The 13,475-nt window shown below is 47.5% G+C and overlaps 2 protein-coding genes across 2 annotated transcripts in view; one reads left to right on the top strand and one right to left on the bottom strand.

Moving 5' to 3' along the window:
* Positions 1–9,995, bottom strand: part of UTP11L (UTP11-like, U3 small nucleolar ribonucleoprotein (yeast)) — a 23,431-nt gene extending 13,436 nt beyond the window's left edge. Inside the window, exons 1-5 of the mRNA XM_011969516.1 lie at positions 9,905–9,995; positions 6,590–6,741; positions 2,806–2,867; positions 1,146–1,248; positions 307–420 (exon numbers count right to left, since the gene is read on the bottom strand). Of these exons, the coding sequence (XP_011824906.1) occupies positions 307–420; positions 1,146–1,248; positions 2,806–2,867; positions 6,590–6,652 (342 nt within the window). The 5' untranslated portion in view covers positions 6,653–6,741; positions 9,905–9,995. The remainder of the gene's footprint in view (positions 1–306; positions 421–1,145; positions 1,249–2,805; positions 2,868–6,589; positions 6,742–9,904) is intronic.
* Positions 9,996–13,061: 3,066 nt separating this feature from the next.
* Positions 13,062–13,475, top strand: part of FHL3 (four and a half LIM domains 3) — a 9,583-nt gene continuing 9,169 nt past the window's right edge. The window contains exon 1 of the mRNA XM_011969514.1: positions 13,062–13,328. Coding sequence (XP_011824904.1) covers positions 13,223–13,328 — 106 coding nt within the window. The 5' untranslated portion in view covers positions 13,062–13,222. The remainder of the gene's footprint in view (positions 13,329–13,475) is intronic.

Below are 13,475 nucleotides of genomic sequence, written 5' to 3'. Positions count from 1 at the left end.
AAAAAAAAAAAAAAAAAAAATCCTTGTAACAGTCCCCTGAGACAGAAATGAGGGAAGAGCCTCAGGGAGTTGAATTTGCCCATTGTCATGAGGCTAGTAATTGGCAGTGCCAGAACTCAAACCTAGGTCTGTCTCATTTCCAAACCTGAACTCTTTCCACTCTACCATGCTAACTATACTTCTAAATCATTATTACAATCAAGTGAGATTGTAAATGCCAGAAGAAATTAACAAATACCTTGAGATTGATATATTTAAGTTTCCTTTCTTAACCAATAAAACGAATCAGAACAAAGAATGAATTACCTTAGCTTCTGCAACCCTCTTCATTTCTATATATTTGACGTCCTGAGTTCTCATCAGCTTTAGTTGTTCTGGGGTTACTTCTTCCTTAGTCTCCTTAATAATATGTACTCCATCCTAAAATCCAAATTTAAAAGATATATTCCCTATTACATTAAAAATCATTAATAAGTTGTTGGCACAGTGCATGTGCCATCAATCTAGAACAAAGACAACCATAGGCCAAGTGTGGTCACTCACACCTGTAATCCCAGCACTTTGAGAGGTCAAGATGGGCAGATCACTTGAGGTCAGGAGTTCAAGATCAGCCTGACCAACATGGTGAAACCCTTTCTCTACTAAAAATACAAAAAATTAGCTGGGCACAGTAGTGTGTGCCTGTAGTTCCAGCTACTTGGGAGGCTGAGGCACGAGAATCACTTGAACCCAGGAGGCAGAGGTTGCAGGGAGCCGAGATCACACCACTGCACTCCAGCCTGGGCGACAGAGAGACTCCATCTCAAAACAAAACAAAACAAAACAAAACAAAACAAAAAACAAAGACAACGAAATGCTGTATGCTAACAGCAATCCTAGACACAGGCCCCTGAGGCACACGTTCAGTGTGGCACCTCCAGTCATCCATCCTAGAACAGCTCCAGGTGTAAGATAACCCAGAATCAAAGGCAGAAATGCACACTCCTCTGGAAGTAGAAGGTTTGCCTTGGACACTGACCAAGAGCACCTGGAGTAACCAGAGAAGGGTTAAATTAAGGCCAAGGATCCTTCCTCTCCATCTCCTCTCTGCCCTTATTTTCCAATGTGGGGAGCTCAAAACACCAACCAAGCCACTGGGCACCCACCTGGAGTTTAACCCGAGTCATTTTGTAGTAGAATTCATCTGGATTTTTTTCAAGAGCCTTCTTACGGAGAGCTCTGAGGTATTCCTGTTTTTTACGGTAGTCACTAAAAGACAGGTTAAATGAGGTTCATAGCAAAAAACAAAATGACAATTTTTAAAAACCAAAACCCACAATAAGCAAACTTTACAAGCATCTAAAAGGCCACACAGAGCGAAACTCAAAAAAGCCAAAGCAGTGACTGGATCTGATGGACACTCCACTGTCACTGAGCTGAGCTCACGCTTCGCAGGGTCCACAATCTAATCAACAGTTCCTACTCCAGTGGAATCTGAAATTAACTGTCCCCAGCCCACATATGTTTCAGTGCCATTTATATCATTACAGGGAAACACCAAACAAAGTACAAATTAAAAGTCCTTAGACAGGATATGGTGCAAGCTTGGGCACCAGATGATCACATATAACTCAGAAACTACACAGTACAGTATAGCACAATGACTAGAATCATGGACTCTGCAGCCAGACAGCATGCGTTCAAATCTGGACTTGACAACTTCTGGCTAAGTAACCTTGGATAAGTTATCAAACCATTCTGCATCCCAATTTCACTTGTAAAATGAATACGATAATAGTAACCTATCCCAGAAGGTTGTTGGGAGGGAAGAATCAGTGTAAAAATGGTAAAATATCCTAGAACACTGCCTGGCCCAATAACAACACTTAATTATCATTAGGCTTAAAATCTCTGGGACCTACAGAAACCCATTTAATCCATCACCACCATCTAGACCAGGGGCATAAGAAGGACCTCAGCTGGCCAGGCACGGTGGCTCAAGCCTGTAATCCCAGCACTTTGGGAGGCCGAGACGGGTGGATCACGAGGTCAGGAGATCAAAACCATCCTGGCTAACACAGTGAAACCCCGTCTCTACTAAAAATACAAAAACTTAGCCAGGCGTGGTGGCGGGCACCTGTAGTCCCAGCTACTAGGGAGGCTGAGGCAAATGGCGTAAACCCGAGAGGCAGAGCTTGCAGTGAGCTGAGATCCGGCCACTGCACTCCAGCCTGGGCAACAGAGCAAGACTCTATCTCAAAAAAAAAAAAAAAAAAGAAGGACCTCAGCTGACATGTATGGCTAACAAATAATTAAGAAGTATTTTGCAAATAAAGTGCTAATAGAGAAGAAGAATGGGGATAATTGTTTTATAAAATGCTTTCAGAGTTCATTATCACCCACGCGTGGTCTCATGAATCCATCTTTCACATCTCTTCATTCCACACCACACACATGGTATGTAAGAGACTCAACAAATGGAATTTCAGATTATATCTTGCACTTCAAGAAAACAAAGAGAAAAAAGATTCAGCTTTGGGCTCAAACACCAAGGCAGAGCCAAATCAAAGCCACTATGAGAAAATGATCTGGAACAACATAATACAAATAATTCACAATGCAACTACAGTTAAATAAATAATGATCTGCCTAAACAAAGAGAGAAATTTAGGGTCACAGAAAAAATTATCTGACAGGCTGCCAGAGCTTTGGCCATTTTATCAATGGCAGGAAATTATCCCCTGTTGGACACTCAGGCAATTCAGCTGCAGTGCAAGGAGGTTGTAAGCTTCTTGGCAGCGCCTCTACCAGAAAGACTGAACTCACTCTGCACGAAGTTTATAATCTTTCTTTTTCTCCAGCAAGCCCAGATGTTTTCGAAAGCCAGGCTAGAAGACAAAAGAAAAAACAACATTGTTTAGTTTCCTCCGCGAACACATATCCAAATCAACATGACACCTAACAGGCACAGGAGTCTCTGAAGCGCTCAGTAAATCCAGTCCTTGGAGCTAACCCATGACCCTGTCCCCTCCCCTCCCCACAACTGGGCTCTGCCCAAGGATGAGAGGGACCCTGCCAGCACCAGACAGGTCACAAGCACTGCTGTAGTAGGTTTCTTGGCCTATTAAGGACAGAGAGAGGCAACAATGACTCGGCACTAAGCAAGCAGTTGCCAGTTGTACTAAAATTACTACCAACTTAATCCAAGGGTTTATAAAATACTACAAAGGGAAAACATAGTAACAGGGAGGCAACTGTGGTAAGGGCGCTAAATTTAGAGTCTGGAGATGTGGGTTCAAATCCAAGTTTTACCTCTGAACAATCTGTGACCTTGGGCATGTCACTTAACTTCTCTGAACGGCTATTTCCTGACTGTAACATGAAAATAGTACCTGCTTCTCCGTGTTATCCTGAGGATTCAAGGAGCTCGTGTAAGTGGTAATGCCTGCACATGGCTTGACACATTGCAGCTATCCAGCATGAGTTTACTATCATTATTATACTTGTGGTACTAGGTATGAGACAAAAGTATGACAGAAAGTCCTTTCTCTGGCGTAGGCTTGGAGAGCACGGAAGGTATAAGGACTAAATCTTGGTATGATCTTTCTACATACTACTATTTGTTGAGCACTTAGTATATGTCAGGGTCTTGCAATGTGCTATGCTCGTTACACAATTTCATTTAATCCCCACAACAACCTTGTAAAGAAGGTGAAACAGGCACTATTGCTACCCCAGTTTTCCATAAAGAGAATGACGTTTAGAGAATGATATGCTCAAGAACACAGAACTAATAAGCAGCAGAGCCAAAACTAGAACCCATTCTCCCTGGGGCCATCACAGTAGACTGAGTCCTCTTCTGTTGCGAATACTGTTAACATTTTGGGAAATGCACACACTTCTCTAGTGTTGCAAACTTGTATAATAGGCTGGGTGCAGTGGCTCATGCTGTAATCCCAGCACTTTGGGAGGCCAAGGTGAGTGGGGCACCTGAGGTCAGGAGTTCAAGACAAGCCTGGCTAACCTGGTGAAACTCCGTCTCCACAAAAATACAACAATTAGCTGGGCATGATGGCGAGTGCCTATAATCCCAGCTATTCGGGAGGCTGAGGCGGGAGAATTGCTTGAACACGGGAGGCGGAGGTTGCAGTGGGCCAAGATCTCACCACTGCACTCCAGCCTGAGCAACAGGGCGAGACTCCGTCTCAAAAAAAACAAACAAAAAAAATTTGTATAATAATAATTTGGGTAAGATTTTTTTTTTTGAGACAGAGTCTTGCTGTCGCCTGGCTGGAGTGCAATGGTGCGATCTTGGCTTACTGCAACCTCCGCCTCCTGGCTTCAAGCAATTCTCCTGCCTCAGCCTCCCGAGTAGCTGGGAATACAGGTGTGCACCACCATGCCCCACTAATTTTTGTATTTTAGTAGAGACAGGGTTTCACCATGTTGGTCAGGATGGTCTCCATCTCCTGACCTTGGCCTTCCAAAGTGCTGCAGTTACAGGCGTGAGCCACTGCGCCCGGCCTAATTTGGGTAGGATTTTTAACAGTCATCTTTCTCATCTTTTATCCTTCAAGTGATGCAATAAATAGCTATTTAAGGCCAAGCTCACATGTGCAATCCCAGCACTTTGGGAGGCTGAGATGAGCAGATCACTTGAGCCCAGAAGTTCGAGACCAACCTGGGCAACACAGTGAGACCTCATCTCCACAAATTAAAAAAATAAAATAAAATTAGCTGGGTGTCACAGTACACGTCTGTGGTCCCTGCTACTCAGGAAGCTGAGGCAAAAGAATGGCTTGAGTGAGTGGGTCGAGCCTGAAGTGAGTCGTGATTGCCCCACTGCACTCCAGCCTTGGCAACAGAGGGAGACACTATCTCAAAAAAATAAGTAAAATAACACCAAACCTCCCCTAATAATTTTAACTTTAATTACAGCAGACAAAGGGAGGTTGACAGAGTAGAGAAAGTAAGCTAAAGGGTCAAAAGAGCAACAACATGAGGTGAGGCAGAACTCTTGAAATCTCTCATGTTCACCCGAATGTACACCCGCATTACAGAAGGAAACCTGGTATTGGATCTAAAACAGTTTACGTAATAACACATACACCTTTCATATAAAATATCTTCAGTAGCTCCCCCACTGCCCTACTGAAGGATCTACAGGATAAAGTCCAAACGATTCAAATATGGAACATTTGTGTCAATGATTTACCCACATTTTCAGGATGGCCTTTTTCTCACCTCTTCCACATAGGCCTTCCGTTCCTACTCAGCCATGGCCATGCCATGTCCACAGCCAGCTTTGAAAGCCCTCTGTTTTCTCTGCTAATCCAGTTCCACTACTTACAACTGTGACTTTGGATATACTATTCAATCTTAATCTTTAAGCACCAGATTCCTCATTTGTAAAATGCAGGGCTGTGCCTAGCATATAGTAAGTGCTCAAAAGGTGATAGTTTTGGCCAGGTGCAGGGACTCATGCCTGTAATCTCAGCAGTTTGGGAGGCCAAGGTGTGTGGATCACCTGAGGTCAGGAGTTCGAGACTAGCCTGGACAACCTGACAAAACCCCATCTCTACTAAAAATACAAAAATTAGCAGGGCATGGTAGTGCGTACCTACAGTCCCAGCTACTCGGGAGGCTGAGACAGGAGAATCGCTTGAACCCGGGAGGCGGAGGTTGTAGTGAGGCGAGATTGTACCACTGCACTCCAACCGGGGCAACAGAGCGAGACCCCATCTCAAAAAAAAAAAAAGTTTGATATATGCTATTAAGCAGGAAGACTGAACTGTAGTTAAGAGGCCTTAGTTCTATCCCATCAGTCAGCTGCACAACTCTTTCCCCTCTCTTCCTCATCTGTAAAATTAAGAGGGAGCACACACGTATGCTAAGGGCCTTTCTGAATCAGATATTAAGCACGCGATTCCTGACAGTGTTTCAATTGATTCTGCACATAAGCTTATTTCTACTCAACCTCCCTACACAGACGCACCCACCATAGAAATCCTAGAACTGTTTACTCTGCCTGAATCTGGTGTTTGTAACTGGACAAGTCATCACTCTGGACCTCAGTTTCCTCATCTGTATAATGGGAATGGAAAAGGCCAACATTAAGGGGTAAGACATAAACAAATAGCACATGTGGCAGATCTTCATGAACCACAAGCCCAGTGTGATGATGATAATACATTAGTAAGGACAGTCTCTTCGGTCAGGACCCCCATATGCAGCAGGCGGAGCTGAGCATTAGACATGGGATCCAATTTCAGCCCGGCAGTTTTGCCTATATGAGCTCTGACCTCAACTCCTCAGAAAAGGCCAGGCACTTGACAGGCATTATCTTACTCAATCACCACACTGAAATCTTCCAGAGTAGGTTTTATATCCCCAAGGAAAGGGGAGCAACCCTGCTCTTCCTAGAACGGAAACGACAAATCCTCTCCACTCGTTCCCACGAAGCTCCGGCCCAGACACACCAGCGTCATTAGCATACATTTGCGTGCATTTATATACAGTTTGGACCCGGATCCCACAGTGGCGACAGGGTTGGGGAGAGAGTAACACATGGCGACAAGGGCCAGCACTCGTGGGGCCTGTGTGGTCCTACCTGGCTTCGCTCTCGGTGTTCCCGCTGCCGGGACTTAGCCGCCTTTCGAAAAGCCGCCGCCATCTCTATGCAGCCTTGGAAAAACTCACTGGACAACGCCGGATCCGCACTGCCTCTGCCGCCGAATCCACTAATTCCTACCGGAAACAGGCCTAGCCCCCCGTGGTTTAGAGCCGCCCACTTCCTCTAAGCAACCTATCCGGAGCCGGTTTTCCGGATGTACGCCATCCAACACAGGCAGTCACCGCAGGCTGCTTCTGGGAAGTGTAGTTTCCTAGATCTAGTCTCGTGACTCTCCAAGAACCAGTTCTTATTCGCTAGCGCCTCTCCACGCTACCCAGATCTCGCCTTCGCGCTCGGTCCGCGTGGGCACTTGGGAACACGTGGCTGGCACTGGCCTCCGTCTGAGCTGGGCTCGGAGTGTGCGCATGTGCGGTCACTTACGGCTCGGCACGGGTTGCTGTATTTAGGCGGTATGTTTAAAGCTAGAGCAGTTTAAAGCGGATTTTCGGATTTAACAGTGTTGGGGCTGGCCGGGGGCGGTGGCTCACGCCTGTAATCCCAGCACTTTGGGAGGCCGAGGCAGGCGGGTCACGAGGTCAAGAGTTCGAGACCAGCCTGACCAACATGATGAAACCCTGTCACTCCTTAAAAAAAGTATACAAAAATTAGCTGGGCGTGGTGGCGTGCACCTGTAATCCTAGCTACCCGGGAGGCTGAGGCAGGAGAATCACTTGAACCTGGGAGGCAAAGGTTGCAGTGAGCGGAGATTGCACCATTACACTCCAGCCTGGGCAATAGAGTGAGACTTCATCTCAAAAAACAACAACAAAAAAAAAACAGTGTTGTGGCTCAGGACACGCCACTCCAAAATATGACTGTGGGAGGCCAGAATATGCCACCCCAAAATATATATTTCTCTGGCTTATTTCTTTCAGCTGGTTATGCTGAGAAACTGCAGACGCGGGAGTTGCTCTGAAAAGCTGTCCTTCCTTTTGTAGAAATAAATTTACACCTACAAAGGAAATCTACATTTTTAGTGAGGTATCTGTGTCAAGAAGAGGGCTGACAACTATTACTTCCTGAGAAATTTTATCTCCGTAACAGGACATTTCTTCCCCTCACCTTCCCATAATTTGTGTTGCCACCGGCCCCCAGAGGCCCCATGCCACTATTCTTTTCTGTGACTCAGGACATTATATAAACGTCATTCATCTGACCTGTCCATTTTTTGCTCCTCTACAACAGTGTACTGGAAAAAACATTCTATAGAGAGACAAGAGACCTTAAAATCATACCTGCTCTGCCACTCACTTACAGGTTGTGTGATTTTTGGCAGGTTTCTTGACTTTAATGAGCATCATTTTTCTCAAGCATAAAATGAGGATAATAATAACATGCACTTCTTGCCTCATATTGCTGTCAAGAGCTCACAGTTGAACTGAGGAGTCATATCTGTAAAGAGCATAGAAGGGAATCACCCAATGACAATAGCTATAAAGTTCCGAGTCCCTCACATCCCCAAGGGAATGGCTGGTTGACGATACGAGAATCAGAGGCAGTACAAGGTAATGACCCATGAGGTGTGTTCTGATGCCACCCCAGTCAAGGTGAAGTTCGATTCACTGAGCCTCCATCTCCCCATCTTGAGGTAATAATAATACTATACCCACAGGACTGTTTTGATGATGAAATGAAGTATGTTTAAAGTGCTTAATGCTGTTTTTATTCCTTAGCAAGTTCACAATAAAATGGAGTTACTATTGTTATTTTTATTATTACTAAACCTGCTTTTAAGTTTAGAGAGAGGATTGGGCACAGTAGAGCATTCCAGAGGCATTTGGTTTCTTTTCCACCACATGAAACAGGGTGTATAATTGCACCCATTTCTCATGACAGGGGTAACTCCTCTAGCTCAGGAGCTCTAGGGAAATCCTCTCCTTAGTCCCCAGAAATGCCAATCCAGTCGACCAGTGGGTATGAAAGAGCTGAAAGTATGAGTTTGAGCCTTGCCCATTTAGGGCCTCCTGCATTAACAAAATTCCATCTCATGTATCACTTATCATTGGAAGACAAGGCCCTTTATGATCTGCCCATGCTCACCTTTCCAGCCTCATTTCCGTTAAGAAGACGAGCTATCAGGCAGGGTGACTAGGTGGCAGCCCCAGCCACTCCTGCCTCTTCCCCTGAAGAAGGCACTGGGTGACCAGTATACCCAAGAGAAGCTAGCTCTGTACATTAGACAGGGGGACCCTGGTGTCAGCCCTGGCTTTATATCTATCACCTATTGTCTTGTGATTTGAGGCTATGATGTCAAACTCCGAGCTTGTCTTACTCTGTCAAATGGTGATGATGATGATAATAATAATAACCACCTCATCTGTTTTTTGTGAGGACAGAAGGAGGTAATGAGTACCACATGGCATGGTGCCCTTCACACAGTCAACATTTAACTACATTAATTCTTGCTCTGCCCTTCCCACTTCCCAAGCTCTGTGAAAGTCACTTACTTATTTCACCCTCTCCACCCACAAATTCAGTGTCCAGCTTGGGGTCACAAGGAAAGTTTCTAGGCGGCCAGGCATAGTGGCTCATGGTTGTAATCACAGCATATTGGGAGGCTGAGGCGGGCAGATCACTTGAGGTCAGGAGTTCGAGACCAGCCTGGCCAACATGGTGAAACCCCGTCTCCACTAAAAATACAATTTGGAAGAGGTTATCTACAAAGCCTTGAGGCCTTCAAGGGCTCTAGGCAGCCAGTAAGTAAGAGTGAGCATGGCCGGGCGCGGTGGCTCAAGCCTGTAATCCGGCCGGGCGCGGTGGCTCAAGCCTGTAATCCCAGCACTTTGGGAGGCCGAGACGGGCGGATCACGAGGTCAGGAGATTGAGACCATCAAAAAACTAGCCGGGCAAGGTGGCGGGCGCCTGTAGTCCCAGCTACTCGGGAGGCTGAGGCAGGAGAATGGCGTAAACCCAGGAGGCGGAGCTTGCAGTGAGCTGAGATCCGGCCACTGCACTCCAGCCTGGGCAACAGAGCCAGACTCCGTCTCAAAAAAAAAAAAAAAAAGAGTGAGCAATACACCCAGAGAAGAAAGGCTGTGTTCTCACTAGGGGGAAGGAGGGCCTGTGGTTACAGGCATCAGAGAGTGATTCAGCACCCAGAGGAAACCATGAGAGGCCTGTCAGTAGCCACCCAGGGCCTCCTTTTGAAAACCCTTGCAGAGTGAAAAAACAGCAGGGGTGCCCTAAGCATGAGATAAAGAAGAGTGTGTGGGGACCTCTAGGGTGAGTGAGGGACAACAGGATCCTACTCACCCAAGGCCAGTCATCCAGCTCTCAGGCTCTGCTTCCAGCCCCAGTTCAGACACACCTGTTTCCCAGGGAGGGGGAAGGACAGACAGGGAACAGGAACAGGGAGTCCATGTGGTTGATCCCTGGACTTCCCTGGGGCACGTCCTCTTGGGCCAACGAAAATAGAGTGAGCAGGGAAATGTGAGCCTACTGGGGAGTGGAAATTGAGACAGGGAGACACAGCTTCACTGTGGGAGGCTTGCCCCTAGGCCGGTTTCTCTAGCCCAAGTGGCCCAAGCAGAGAGCTAACTTTCTCTGGCCCCCAGACTCCAAGTCCAAGTAGCTGAACCTTAACATTTGACCGTGAAAAGGGGGACTGTCCCCACATACTGACAACCTATTGTGTGCTCTCATCCAATCCTTACAACAATGCTGTGAGGCAGACTTTTCACAGTGAGAAGACTGAGGTTTACAGAGAATGAATGACTACAGATACTAGAGCCTAATAGTGAAGCTCGTTTTTGGCATAGGGCACTACCACTTCTGACTGTCTAGATTTGATTTTTTTTTTTTTTTCCGAGACAGAGTCTTGCTCTGTCGCCCAGGCTGGAGTGCAGTGGCGCGATCTTGGCTCACTGTAACCTCCTCCTCCTGGGTTCGAGCGATTCTCCTGCCTCAGCCTCCCAAGTAGCTGGGATTACAGGCGCCCACCACCACGATCAGCTAATTTTGTATTCTTAGTAGAGGCAGGGTTTCACCACGTTGGCCAGGCTGGTCTCAAACTCTTGACTTCGTGATCCGCCTGCCTCAGCCTCCCAAAGTGCTGGGATTACAAGCGTGAGCCACCGCGCCCAGTCGATTTGATTTTTTTTTTAATAGAGATGGGGGTCTCACTATGTTGCCAGATCTGGTCTTTTTTTTTTTTCAGATAGAGTCTCACTCTGTCACCCAGGCTGGAGTGCAGTGGCTCACTGCAAGCTCCGCCTCCCAGGTTCACACCAACCTCCTGCCTCAGCCTCCTGAATAGCTGGGACTACAGGCGCCCGCTACCACGCCTGGCTAATTTGTTGTATTTTTAGGAGAGACGGGGTTTCACCGTGTTAGCCAGGATGGTCTCAATCTCCTGACCTCGTGATCCGCCTGCCTTGGCCTCCCAAAATCCTGGGATTACAGGTGTGAGCCATCACATCTGGCCCAGATCTGGTCTTAAACTGTTGGGCTTAAGCAATCCTCCTGCCTCAGCCTCCCAAAGTGCTGGGATTACAGACAAGAGCCACCATGCCCAACCAACCATCAGGATTTGTATCCTAGCTTTGCCATTATTACCTGTGTCACCCTTGCCAGGTTACTTAATCTCTCTGTGCCTCCATTTTCTCATCTTTAAAATGAGGATGAAAATATATATTTAGGCCAGGAGTAGTGGCTCATGCCTGTAATCCCAGCACTTTGTGGGGCTGAGGCAAGAGGATCGTTTGAGCTCAGGAGTTCAAGACCAGCCTGGGCAACTTAATAAGACCCCTGCCTCTACAAAAAATTTAAATTAAAATAAATTAGCTGGGTGTGGTGGCCCACGCCTGTAGTCCCAGCTACTTGGGAGACTGAGGTAGGAGGATCACTTGAGCCCAGGAGGTTAAGGTTACAGTGAGCTGTGATTGCACTGCTGCACTCCAGCCTGGGTGACAGAGCAACACACTGTCTCAAAAACAAACAAATATATATGCACATATATCTAATAAAGTTATTGAATAATCACTTTAATATATGTAAAGTGTTTAGGAGTGGTGCAAAGAAAGAACTCAGTAAGTACTGGCTCTCATTAAGACTATTTAGGAGAGATTAGAGCCATGCATCAAGAACAGAGATTCCAATACTCTGCCTTTTATCAGGCCCCTTCTGTACTCACTCATTTCCCCTTGCTTTCTGAAGGCTCCCCACCTTTGCGCTCCCGTCCCCCAGAGCTGACCTCCTCTTGGTACCCACTCCACTAAGGCTGAGTAGTCTTCACTGCACTCCCCTGGGCTGGGAGTCCCTTACACCTGCCAGATACATCCCAGAGAGGCCGGGCATGGTGGCTCACGCCTGTGGTCCCAGCACTTTGGAAGGCTGGGGCAGGCAGATCACATCACGAGGTCAGGAGTTTCAGACCATCCTGGCCAATATGGTGAAACCCCGTCTCTACTAAAAATACAAAAAAAATTAGCTGGGTGTGATGGTGCGCACCTGCAGTCCCAGCTACTCGGGAGGCTGAGGCAGAAGAATCGCTTGAATCTAGGAGGTGGAGGTTGTAGTGAGCCGAGATTGCGCCACTGTACTCCGGCCTGGGTGACAGAGCAAGCCTCTGTCTCAAAAAAAAGAAAAAGAAAAAAAAAATCCCAGAGAAAGGCCCCATCCATGAGCTGGATGCTCACTGCCTGGACTCCAGATAACAGGTGCCTGTGATACAAACCAAGGATGTTAGACGGGCATACATACTGAAGCAGTGTCTGCTATCCATTCATTCATCAGATGTTTATTATGTGCCGGATATTGAAGTACTGAGAAGGCTGTGGGGAACAAAACGGAGCCCTGCCTTCATGGCTCTTACCATTTAGGCAACAACAGCAATAATAAACAAGCAATAATTTAATTTTGAAAGGAAACCAGGCCTGGAGGGTGACTTGGGACCCAGGAACCCAGGCATGACACAGAGATGGGAGGGAAAGGTTCTCAGGAGTCCCAGCCTGGGACGGTGTTAGTTCCTCTGTGAGAGCTCTCCCGCTGCACCCAGCCTGGGGTGTGGGGAGGCCTCTGTGGGCACCTGAATCTTCACTCTAGACGCTAAGGTTATTCCAGGGTTGGTTTGTTGTCTCTTGTTTCCACTACCAGCACAGTAGAGCCTCCTGCCTCCCTCCCTCCCCCACCCCTTCCAGACCGAGGCTATTTATTCCTAGTGACAAGCCTGAGGATCCCAGGGGGGGTGGCCTCAAGGACCTGGAGGGGCCTCGTGTCCCTAGCAGGCGCCAGTCCTCCCTCACGGACACAGGGAGGAAGCCAGAGTTTAGACACTGCAGAGGTCCCCTCCCCTCTCCTCCACCACCCCTGCAGTGCCCCATCCTCTCACACTCCTCACACCCCACCCTAGAAGCCCAAAGATCATGGGGCCAAGGATTAGGGTCTCTCCTGGGCCTCAAAGGTCAAAACTATTCCTGAGCACTGCGGAAACCCAGGCAAGACAGGACTTCTCAGCGTCAGGAGGCCACTGGAGGTGGGGAGGTGGTTACCCCTGTTTTTGCTACTCAAAGTTGTGGAGTAAAACCCTTTGGAGGTCAAGGCCCTGTGGTGGGGAGGGGTCCTCTTCGCCCCATGTTTTCAGAGAACACATTGGTGCCCGCTGACAGGCTCATGACAGTAGAGTCAAAACCTCCTCCTCCAGGCTGGATTAAAGCCAGGTTGAGTGTCACCCCTAAGGGTAAGGTGAGAGGGTGGGGGAATCCGAGGAGGCCACAGGACTCTTCCCCAGTGGACCATGGTCTGTGGGGTCTGATGTCCCCGGCCTGAGATGGAATACAACAGTCTCCCTCTGGCAGCTGGGGATGGGGGGTGGGAAGGGAGGAGA

The sequence above is a fragment of the Mandrillus leucophaeus genome, unplaced genomic scaffold (genome assembly GCF_000951045.1).
Source record: "Mandrillus leucophaeus isolate KB7577 unplaced genomic scaffold, Mleu.le_1.0 Scaffold895, whole genome shotgun sequence".
Taxonomy (NCBI): domain Eukaryota; kingdom Metazoa; phylum Chordata; class Mammalia; order Primates; family Cercopithecidae; genus Mandrillus; species Mandrillus leucophaeus.
Note: the sequence above shows the minus strand (reverse complement) of the source record. Positions and strands in the feature narration are given on the sequence as shown.